General features: G+C 44.6%; 1 protein-coding gene across 2 annotated transcripts in view; it reads left to right on the top strand.

Annotated features, from left to right (window-relative positions):
• Nucleotides 1-12,271, top strand: part of Rnf150 (ring finger protein 150) — a 223,702-nt gene that overhangs the window by 146,861 nt on the left and 64,570 nt on the right. For both annotated transcript variants that reach the window (XM_087594971.1, NM_001191093.1), the window contains 2 exon segments: nucleotides 5,383-5,454; nucleotides 7,569-7,651. In XM_087594971.1, coding sequence (XP_087451097.1) covers nucleotides 5,383-5,454; nucleotides 7,569-7,651 — 155 coding nt within the window.

Below are 12,271 nucleotides of genomic sequence, written 5' to 3'. Positions count from 1 at the left end.
GAGAGAGAGGGGGGGGGGGCATACGGAGAGAGCAGACAAGATATGCCACTGTATCCAATTCACTACAGTGAAATTAATAGCCGTATTGGACCAGAAACACCGAAGTTATTTTTTTCATTTCCATGTGACACAGTATATTAAATATGCATGGTCTTATCTTCATGGGCTTGATTATGGACTACAACAAAAGTATTCTCTAGATAATTAGGGAGACTACGAAATCGTCGATGGATGCCATGGGGAGTACATCAGCATTCTTGTGGATCTTGGCATCTCCCACTAACACCGCCTGCTGAGGAGCAAGTCCCATGTCTAGCTGGTCATGGTGGCACATGCCTCTAATCCCAGCACTCAGAGTCTGCGTCTACACACCAGGCCAGCCAGGGTTTCCTGTTGGCATGCTGTCTCAATAAACAGAGTTTACGCTTTGGGGCCCGAGGGCCTGGCTCAGTGGTGGGGCATGAGTAACTTGAAGAAGTCCCAGTTGTAGTTTTCATCTCTTTCATTTGAATTTTGAAAGTCCCAAATACCAGTTTTAAAAGTGTACTCTTTTAGGACATTGAAAGCAGGGCTGTGTCTTTTTCCTCTTGTGATTTCAGTGTCTCTTGAAAAGCCGAGGGAATCACAGTCTAGGAAATGCTCGCCTTGGAACCAGCAAGACCTGAGTTCACATTCCAGAACTCACATTAAAAAAAGTAAACAAGCCCAGCATGCCGGTGCATGGTTACAAACCCAATCCTGGAGCAGAAGAGACAGGTGGGGCCTGGGCCTCGCTGGCTGGCCCATCTAGTCTGGTTGGCAGAGTGTAGAATGATTAGAGAACATCAGAAACTGTGGTATCATATGGTGCACACCCACATAGGTGTTCACACATGAAGCAAACACTGGCATATACAGATATGTGATATGCAAACGGGTGCAGAACTTCCCCCTTATTGTATTACTCCATGTACAAAACAAGAAGTTCACACTACCTGGCTACTTAGTCTATGATAGATGTCTCAGAAATTGAGTTTACTGTGTCCTGTAGTCTGGGCTGTCTGTTCTGCCCCTGCCAGTTTGGGCTGGCCGTCATATCTTTTCTGGAACATTACTAAAATGGTGGCCTCCTCCTCCTCCTCCTCCTCCTCCTCCTCCTCCTCCTCCTCCTCCTCCTCCTCCTCTTCCTTCTCCTCCTCAGAAGAGATATTATCTATTGTAATGTTCAGAGTGAGGATTGGTTTAAAGAAAATGCACCGAGAGTGATGAATCTGTGAGAACATATCTCTCACAACAGTTGGATGAAATATGTCCTTCCTAACTCTGCTGCCAGAGTCCCAGAGCCACAGGGAGCCTGACATTGGGTAGATTTAACATGTCAAATCCAGCCACTCGCCCTAGAAATCAAGCAGCAGGTCACCAGGAAGACCAGAAAAGGATTCTACTCAACATGGGAAAAAAACAAACAAACAAACGAAACAGTTTGGCGGAGTGGGGGTGAGGCAGCCAACACTTGCCTGTCCTCCACAGTATGGACTCCACAATTGTAGCTGAAGGGGAGAGAAGCATAGGTAGTTACACATCTTGGTCAAAGTGGGCTTTGGTCAGTCATTACCTCAGAACAGTTTCTCAGGGGGCAGCTCCGTTCCCATTTGGAGATGAGCTCTTTGTTTTCCGGAGCAAGCTCTCTGTCCAAGGCTTCCTGTTCTCAGCCAGTTTAGGGAAATTGCTAGATAGACAGGCTCCAATCCCAGAGTCCAGTCTGGGACAGGATGTTGTAAAGGCTCAAAGGCTATTGATGATGTGGGATGTCTCTGTAAATCTTAGTGGTTCAGGGTACATGCATGCAGTGTATCTCTGATTTACCCATACAAACACATATAGAAGCCAGAGACTGACTGACGGAGAAGCCCAGGCTGCGTGCCGGGAATCGGCCCCCTGAGCCTTCCCCTCCCCCACTCTACTGCACTACAGTTAGAGGGGTGCTCACCGCACCCATCTTTCTACCTAAGTGTTGAGGATCCAAACTTGGGTCTTCAAGCTTCAGCAAGTACTTTAATCCCTGAGCCATCTTTCCAGCTCCAAATCCTAGTGGCTCTTTATCTCGGTGTCTTTGTCCTTAAAGGGGAAGGGCTACCAGCTTCAGGTGAACGCAGCTTAAATAATTAGCGTGCCTATGTACAGACTGGTCAGGAAATGACCCAGAGGTTTAAGGTAGTAATGACACCAGACATGCTAATGGAAGCCAACACGCTAAGCTCTACCTCACTCCAGGTAACCTCCAAGTGTCTGCCTAACGGCCTCTCAGTTGCCGAGACACCTTTGAGAGCCATGTGATTTCTCAAGACTCCCAGAAGAGGAGGCTTCCATGACCTCATGCACATCCTCCGCACTTTTCCACTTCTCCCGCTGTCCCAGGAACTTAGGCATCCCCCTCCTACATGACTCAGGAAGCCACTTTCGCCCTCTGGACTGAGCTCATACAACTGGCAGGAGTGGAGCCAGTCTTTCTAATTCCCTAACCACGAGCTGTCTTGTTGGCCATGACCCTAGGTGCCTTAACATCAGTTTGCTTCTCATTTCCCGCATGGGCTTTACTCTTGCTGTTTTTGGAAAGGCAGCGTGCAAGGTCCTTTTAATGGGCATAGAGAGAGCCTTTTCTCAGGAAGAAAGAAAATGTCTTCAAACGTTGGTCAAAGGCATTGCTCGATGGTAGTGTGCCGGCCTGCTTGCCTGATATGCCTAAGACTCAGGGTTCAGACTCCAGACCACAAACAAAGCTCTCTAATTTTTATGTAGATGTAGACAAAGGTAGGACTAAAGAGTCAAAATTTAAAGACTTTCTTCCTAATTTATCTTACATGCTCATGCTTAAGAGCATATGTGATTTGCTTTTAAAAATGTTCTAAATGAAATATAGTTTTGAAAATATTACTTTTAGCCAGATGTGGTGGGACAGGAAACATGCCTCTCATCTCTGCAGTCAGGAAAATGATAGGGGAAATGGGAAATTTCTGCCAACCTGGGGTCCCTCGGGAGACCCTGGCACAGCAAAACAAGGAAGAGGAAGGAAGACAGATTATTCTTAGACTAGCTGAAGTTGAGGATGGTCCTGTGGCAATTGTTTGAAAATACTGTTTTCTATTTAATTATCCACTCAGTCATCGGAAATTAAAATTCTTAAATGAAGTGATTGAAAGATTAACACAGTATTCTAAAATACCAATTAAACATAACTGCAAATTTTTCTGGGCTTTAGAAAGAAAAGCAAGTGACATTTCATGGTACTGGAAAGATTGGCGCAGCACTTAAGAGCGTCGGCCATTCTTCCATAGAACCCAAGGTCGGTTCTCAGCATCAACATGGAAACTTACAAGGGTTTGTAACCTTAGTTCCAGGGGATCCCATGTCTTCTTCAGACCTCTGTGAACACCACATGACCCACAGCCATATTTATAAGCAAAACACACACACACACACACACACACACATCATCATCATCATCATCTTTCTCTGGGATTCAGATGTCTAATTTTAAGTGTAAGGACCTGCAGATTCATGGCATTTACTCCTGAGAACAAAATAATGTCAATGCTTTCTCCTTTTTTCCAGTCCACGATAGCTACTGGTCAGGACTGGCAGCTGCTGGTCAGGACTGGCAGCTTTTCCTCAACTTTGCTGCCTTACAACATGCACCATTATGACTCCTTTGAAGTTTTCCCATTTCCTAGTTAATTTCTCAAGTTAGTTCCATGCTTTAGAAGAAGTCTACCATTTGAATGTTCTATTTACTAATGGTTTGTGGAAATAATTCTAGATAAGCTACACAGGGTAGGAATTGGGGGGAATTATTTTTCAGTACCATTCTATCTACAGAAACTCTGAGTAGATTTTGAGTTCAAAACCAACCCAGACCACCTAGTAGAAAGCAAAAGGACAAAATAAAAGTTTGTGTGTACTTACGTATGTGTGTGTTAAGTGATCAATGCCCACTAATGAAGGCAACTGTATTCTACACGCTGGGGCAGCAATGGGATACAAAAATAAACACAAGTATGCTTTTAAGGTGCTTATGTTAAAAATGTAGCAGACGTTTGTCATAAAAACAAATGCTGGACTGCAATTGTGCCGTGCCCTATGAGGCACCACTGAGGTGGGCAATAGAGGATCTTGCTAGGAGATATAAAGAAAGTTCATCATCATCATCATCACCACCACCATCATCATCACCATCATCAGAAAAGGTGAATCCCATATTAATGTGAATCCTTCAAATACATTTCACTGCTGCAGCTGTACCCATTACAGGACAGAAGTACACAGGCTAAGAGTAGGGCAAAGATGTGCAGAGAACTTGAGAGCACACACAGAAATACCATTTTCCCTCAACAGAGCAAGAGTTCGCTCCCACACCCTTCTCTCACTGCCTTACCATTCCTGGGTTCATCAGGACAGCAATTTTCTCTGTGCAACATCAGGGTATGGTGTATTCTTTCTAGACATGGGTGGTAATGGTTCACCAGGCATGTGATTTGTAATTATTTGCTAACCTAAATTCTAAATTCTATGGGTGTGTGTGTGTGTGTGTGTGTGTGTGTGTGTGTGTGTGTTAAATATACATGTTCCTGTGGGTGTGTGCACATTCATGTATGAATGAACAAAAATAATAACTCAAATGCATGTGGAGGCTAGAAGTAGGTGGGCCTCTCTCTCTCTCTCTCTCTCTCTCTCTCTCTCTCTCTCTCTCTCTCTCTCTTCTCTGAACCTGGCACTTGCTGATTGGCTAGACTGACTGCCCAGAGAGCTCCAGCTCTAGGGTCACACACTTGGGATGCGACTGCAGCATTAACAGGTGTCCTGGGACTCTGTACTCAGAGCCCAAGCTTACCTGTCAACAGCTTTACACACTGAGCCGTCCCCTCCCTCTGCACAGCATACTCAAGAGCATACACAGGGAGAAGACAATGGAGTAGTGGGCGGCAGGTGGCATCGCTCGGTCTATATGAGCCGATCGAAAGGCTCGTGCAAGCACAAGGCCTTGACAGCAGAAAAAGAAACACTGTTTTCTCACGTCACACACCGGCCAGCTATTTCCACAAGCTGGGAAATACTTTGGCTTTTTCTAGTTGCCCATCTGTGCAGATATAGCCTGAACTGAAGTTATGCTAGGAAGTTTCTATTTCATCTGCTATTTCATGAGCCTACCACCTGGAACAGGGAAGTCTATCTGACAGTGTTTGCATGGGCCATGCAAATGCCCAGGCTCCGTGTCTTCCACCCATTGCCCATAACATTCATGCCGTGTGTGCATGGTTTCAGCTGCTCCAGTTCATGACAGGCTGTAAAAAGGGAAGACAGGAAGCACACGTCTTTGTGATTAACGGGCGGCTTTGCATTTTTCAGCGCCGACTGGGAGATGCCGCAAAGAAAGCCATCAGCAAGCTCCAAGTCAGGACCATCAGGAAGGGTGACAAGGTGAGAGCATCTTTTACTTGGTGAGGGCATAGTGAAGGAACTCTCCACAAAGTGGAAGACAGAGAGGAGAGGGAAGCAGGGGTAGCTGTGGATCTCTGTTGTCTATACACACCAAGCCCTTAAACCTTGTATTAAGCACAGTGTTTAGATAATACATGCAGTTTGTTGGCAACAAAACATGAGAAATTATGAAGTTAAGTGTTCAGCAAGAGCCAAATTGTAGAGTCAGCCTAAGTACCCATCAATAAATGAATGGATTAAGAAAATGTGATACGTATACATGGTAGAGTGTTATTGAGATGTTAAGAAGAATGAAAATACGTCATTTGAAGGATAAGAGATGAAAATATTATATTCCTCATGATAAGCAAGATGCAAAAAGACGACTACCACATTTTCTCTCATACTCAGAATCTAGACTTTTCAAGATGGCTCGTAAGTAGGAGGGGCCCCTACTTGAGGAAAAGAAGAGGACCCGTGGAATGAGAGGGAGGGTGGGGAGGTTGTGGGAAGTGAAGAAAACTGAAGTGTGTGTGATACACATGTGTGGAAATGCCACAGTGAAACCCAGCATCATATGCATTAGATGCACACTTCCAAAGGTGTGTGAGAAACCAGCTGTGGTTATTCACCCCTTGAATCCCAGCCCTCGAGAAGCACAGACACATAGGTTTCTGGGGTTTCTAATCCAGCCTGGTCTACATAGTTCCAGACTAGCCAGTATGCATAGACCCTGTCTCAGAAAAAAATAAACCAAGTGTGGCTGAGGCAAGCACAGGAAGGTGTCCCTTGAAACACGCGGCAACAATGGGTCTTAAGTTTCAGTTGAAGCTTCCTAGCAGTCACTGGAAAATGAAAAGCGGGAAACAAAACTTCAGTATTTCAGTCAGTATTTGCTTACCCTGTTTCAAGTGATTACTCTTAATATGACCCCCGAAAGTTTCCCCAGAAGTCCTCGGAACGAGGGTAGGTTTCCAGTCTGAGCTGTGCTCACCACGTCAGTTTAGAGTATAAATGCGTAAATGATATTTATGCTCTTCTGAACTCTAAGACTTGGAGCCCCAAAGTCACCTGCCAGCCTCTGCCACTGTAGAATAAGACCCTTGAAGCCGAGGGTCGTCATCGTGCACATCCAGGAAGGGAGAAGAGGCCAACGGCCCAAGTCTGTGGGTTCTGAGGATGACTTAGCAATGGATGGCAGTGCAGCATGTGAGCTCAGCACTCCCTGGTGATTAGGAGTGGACTCACATGAACATCGGGTGCTTACCCTGTATAACTGATTTTTCTCACAAGTTAGATGCCATCATTTTAAATGATATCAAAGTGACGTTGAGATTCATAAGAGAAACTTCATTTAAAAGGATAGCCATGGCCTTGGGACGATGGCTCTGTTGGTGAAATGCCTGCCCTGGCTGAGTCCGATCCCCAACACTCATATTAAAGTGAGATGCTTGCTTGTTGGGGTCAAGTCAGGAGGCAGCCGGCTGACCATTCAATCCAACCAAGCAGAGGAACTCCAGGTTCAGTGAGAGACTCCATCTCATAAATAAATAAATAAATAAATAAATAAATAAATAAATAAAAAAAATAAGGTTTGAGGGCAACTTATACACATCCAGGTGCCCTTACCTGAACACAAGCTGAATTTAGAAATATTTGCATCAGTGTCTTTCCCCGCTCAGCTGGAGAGTAAAATATACCAGCATGATGGCGTAAGTAAGCCATGAGTTGCCACTCTTAGGTTTGCATACAGAAAAAAAAAAAAAACAACTGAAACTCTATTTTTATTTACATCTAACATAAACCTTGCATGACAGAGGACAGAGTAGATTATAAGTCATTCAGATAAATATCACTCCTCAGAATGGGTTGAAAGATATTTACAGCATTTTAGGAACAGCATATGTGGATGACATTTTCCTCACAAAAGCTCTCAGAGTAGAAACAAGGGACGGTGGGGAGGGAGGAAAACTAAGCCAGTCGGTGAATTATTGATTGAGAAGACCAGTGTTAATGCGGCTGAGAGGCTGGCCCCAGGAGAGCTCTCCTTGGTTTATGACAGCGTTTGCTCAGTTTGGAAGCTAAAGTTGGCCCTTCTGCTTCTTCTGTTGCAGGAAACAGAGTCTGATTTTGATAACTGTGCAGTCTGCATAGAAGGATACAAGCCCAGCGATGTGGTCAGGATCCTGCCCTGCCGGTGAGTAGTGCGGTCGCCTTCTCTGGTGCAGAGGAGACAGAGGCCTCTGTGTTGGCGTTGCAAACAAGTAAACCATCCCTTCTTTCCCTGTAACTTGGTTCCTGAAAAACACACTACCATATCCTCCTTGCTCGAAAGGCAGACCTGACGAGACAATGGGAGTCCATGCTGTGTGTGCAGAGGCAGCTCCTTGGAAACGATGCTCGGTGATGAAATATCCTCTCAGTGGTGCTCAAAATCACTTCTGGCTTTTATCGGTGCTATATCCGCTTAAAGATCTTAAAGATCAAAGTCTAAAGAAGATGCTGTGATTGGCCAGGACACACTCAGCAATCTGAATATGGCCAGAGGGAACAGGGAGCCAGAGGCACATCCCATTTACCTTAAATTTGACCAGTGGTAAGAGAATGGGTCAAATTCCCACAGAATTCTAGAATCTGCAGTAACATTCTAGCATGGAGACATGGGGAACCCCCCCCCTGAAAAGAATGCTCCAATCACTTTAAGTTTTCTCCCTAAGTCTAACTTGCTGTTACAGTGTCTGGCATTTTCTTTGAACATCCTAATTAAATCAACCTAGCCAGGATTGCGTAAGAGCCGCAGCTTTCATAGAAAAATCCCTTTTTAGTCGCACCTGCGCAAGTGTCCTAAAAATAAAAGTGGAATCGACTCCATGAAAGGTGCTTCATGTGGAGAAAATGGCTTGCAAAATTCTTGAGTTTAAAAGTCTATTAAGCAGAAAAGAGTATACCACAGAGATGTGCACCATCTATGGCTTTCCACCAAACAACACAAACGTTAAGACTGTTTATTAGAAATACATACGGAATAAAAGAGCATCCAGGGAATTGGTTTAATGATCTCAAGAGGATGAAGAAGTGACTGAGAAAATGGATAAAAAAGACTGGATGCTCAGATAGAGCTCAACATCTCTTGAGAAATCCTTCTTGAAAGGCTCACAGAAGTTGGCGACTAGGACAGTGGGAGTGAGAAGGCTCTCCGAGCAGAACCTGCAAGTGTGGGTAAAGTGCCTCAGTTTATAGACATCTGACTGTCCTTAAGTGGAACCACAAATGGGGCCACATTGACACTTGGCAATTTCCTGTATATGGACACACTTGCTCTGAGTATATTCTCTATGCATTTATTTGTTTGTTTGTTTGTTTGTTCGTTTGTTTGTTTTATGTGCGGGATGGCACAGAAGCCACAGCAGGAGTGTGGAGTTCATAGGATAGTTCCTGGGAGTCAGTTCTTTCCTTCTGCCCTGTGGGTCCTGGGAATAGAGCTCAGGTCATCACATCAGTCTTGATGGCAAGACCCCTTCACCCACTGAGCTGTCTCCTGACCCATAATTACACTCTTTCTAGACATCATACAGTGCACATGCAGTGGTTTCCAGAATGGCTTTCGAGGAGCACTAGTGTGAGGACAAGAGGCCCCTTTGTTCATATCTTACCTTAGGGGTTTGGGAGTTCCAGTGTGAGAAGCACGTCAGATGTTTGCCTTCCTCCTCTTCCTGCAGATCCTGATCTTCCTACGGTCCCTCCTCAGGGATGCCCATGACCAATCAAACGTCTGCTTGTTTTCCTGACACTCCAATGGAATGAGCAAGAGCTGTTAGCAAGACTTAAATGTTCTATCTCATTTGCTGTGCTGCGCACCCTAAAGTAGTTTATTCAGCTAGAGCGTTATCCTAACTAAATGTCGTGCGTCTACACGAAACTGCTGAAGACTCGAAGCTGCATAATCACAGGTGTGGTTTTCCACAGGCTGTTTCAGGATCTAATATGACAAGTTACACGTCTTTAACAAGATTCAATCTTTTCTTATTAAGTAGCTCTCCTTCATAGTATTTTCACACTAATCAAAAAAACTAGTATTCTACTGCTCACTGTTAAAACCGACTTTTGGAAGCACAACTTTATTGATATTTTCCTTACCCTAGGCTGCTCAGATTGGCTTCGGGTTTCTGCTTTTCTGTGATTGCTTTGTTTCCAAGCTCACCCACTGATCTTTCTGATATAATGCCTGTGTTTATTCTTTGATAATTCCATGTCTCCACACAGTGTGTATCCATCATAGTCACCTCCCCTGACTCCCCCAGGACCCACCACGCTTCCCACCCCTTTCCCACTCCATGCCCTCCTTTTCTTTTGTCTTTTGCTTCATAACTTACCAAGTCCAATTTCCACTGTCCACACACTCACGAGTATGGACCATCCACTGAAACATTGTTGGCCTTAAAGAAAATGGGCTTTTCTTTCCCCAGGGGCTACCGTTTGTCCACGGCTCCTCAGTTAGTGGTGAGCCCCTTCTACTCTGTGGAGAGCTGACTGGGCTTGTCCCATGCACTCTTGCACAGACAACCATGGCTGGCATTCACGAGTACAGTGGTCCTGTCATGTCCAGAAGACACATCTTCCTATGCCTTCCCTGACCATCCTCCCTTACAATCTTTCCACCTCCTCTTTCATGATGGTCTACGAACCCTGAGGGGAGGGGTGGGGGTCACACACTGATTCTTTATTCATGTGCTTTCCTCTCCATCTTTATTTTCTCACTGTAGACCTTGCTTTAAATGACGGAACACACCCGTCATGAGTTATGCTGGATCTTACACTTGTCACACATAAGCACTCTCCGAATGGCTCATGTGTGTTTTTCCATGCTGATTTTAAAATCGAGCTACTTTTCTGGCTGTTGCTGGCTTCTTGCAGTCAGTGTGCGCTAATGGACACTATCAATCAGACATAGTGGCGTTTGCTTCTTTGCCCCACCGTTCCCCCTGAAGTATTGTTGAGCCTTAGTTCCTGTGAGTGTCATAGACTTCCTCTCCTAGTATTTTCAGGCTTATCATCCATGGAATTGTTTGTATGTCCTTGGAGTAAAAGCTACTTCAAAAATTATCCCAGTACATCATATGTCTCTTCTTGAGACTACATTCTGTGGCCTCATAATCCATAAATACTGTATCTATCACCATCGTTCGGGTGCTTTTCCAAGTATCCAAGTGTGCACTTGCATCATGAGAGCTTCAAAAGTGTGCTATTGTCTTCTCTGTCTGAGAATTCTATGTAAATTATGGTAAATGAGTAAAGCCTTCCTTCTCATCTGTCATCACGGTAATTATTAAAGTGAGGTCATATACATCCATGCCAGCCCTTTCTTTCCCCTCTCCCTTTCTTCATACAGTTCCTCCCTAACAGGTGAGCACAAGGCTCCATTGATGTGAACCTGGGCCTGTGTGCACGATGTAAGGGACAGACACGCAGTGGCTTGCTAGGCCAGTTGGCTATAGGCACTTCTAACTTTTGTGACTTGGATTTGACCCCAATTCACCACTAAGGCATTTTCCAGGAGACACGGATTTTGCCATGTCATACACATATCAAGACATGCACGATGCTACGTTTTGGGGTGGATAGAGCCTGTGATTATGACACTTAGCCACAGAGCATATCTTCCTGAAGCCCTGTATTGATCTTTACTGTCTTCTGCTGTCCTGAGACTGAATAATGCTCTCTGCTTCTATAACCTGTAGCCTCCCTACTCTTTTTCCCAGTGACTATTTCCCTCAGCCCACTTAGCTATCTGAGTTCAAAGATACAAAATCTCAAGGAGACTGTGTAAGGAATCTTTTTTTTGTTGTTCTAGAAAGAACAGATCTGTTCTGTTTATTGCATTTTCTTTTTTTTTTCTATTAACTTGAGTATTTCTTATTTACATTTCGAGTGTTATTCCCTTTCCCGGTTTCCGGGCAAACATCCCCCTAATCCCTCCCCCTCCCCTCTCTTATGGGTGTTCCCCTCCCCATCCTCCCCCCATTGCCGCCCTCTCCCCAATAATCTAGTTCACTGGGGGTTCAGTCTTAGCAGGACCCAGGGCTTCCCCTTCCACTGGTGCTCTTACTAGGCTATTCATTGCTACCTATGAGGTCAGAGTCCAGGGTCAGTCCATGTATAGTCTTTAGGTAGTGGCTTAGTCCCTGGAAGCTCTGGTTGCTTGGCATTGTTGTTCATATGGGGTCTCGAGCCCCTTCAAGCTCTTCCAGTTCTTTCTCTGATCTGTGTAAGGAATCTTAGGTGCATCAGAAGTCCACATTTGCCATTTGTAAAAGGCAAAACAAGTTATTTTGCTTGCCAGGGTCCTTATGAAACTCTTTCCTATTTTAACTTATCACCATTTGGTGGAAGCATTATTGTGTTTTCTTTTCATCTGGAGGTCTCCTCCACACCTGGGGACAGTCAGAAGCATCCTGGTAACAAGCAGGCCTTGTGATGAGTTTGTCGTACATGAGCAACTCTCTCGGAATGACAAATTCCATGTAGTAGGAGCAGTAGGAGGTACCACACATGGGGTGGTAAATGGATTGAGCTTTGGAAATGGGCTTCAGTGGATAAGCAGGAAACAGCATAATATGGGTGTCCATGTTGACAAATTTCTGCAAATCCAATAGGGCTAATACCAGGCACAATGGATTTAAGAAAGGTTTCATGATAAAAATAATGATGATGGTGATGGTGATGGTGATGATAATAATAGGAAGAGGAGGAGAAAAAGAAACATCCCTTTGGTTTATTTTTCCCTTATTAAGATTTATTTTTAATAAAAAAAGAAAAA

This window comes from Rattus norvegicus, chromosome 19 (assembly GCF_021556685.1).
Source record: "Rattus norvegicus strain SHRSP/BbbUtx chromosome 19, alternate assembly SHRSP_T2T, whole genome shotgun sequence".
Lineage (NCBI taxonomy): Eukaryota > Metazoa > Chordata > Mammalia > Rodentia > Muridae > Rattus > Rattus norvegicus.
The sequence above is the reverse complement of the archived record's forward strand: the minus strand, read 5'-3'. Positions and strand labels throughout refer to the sequence as shown.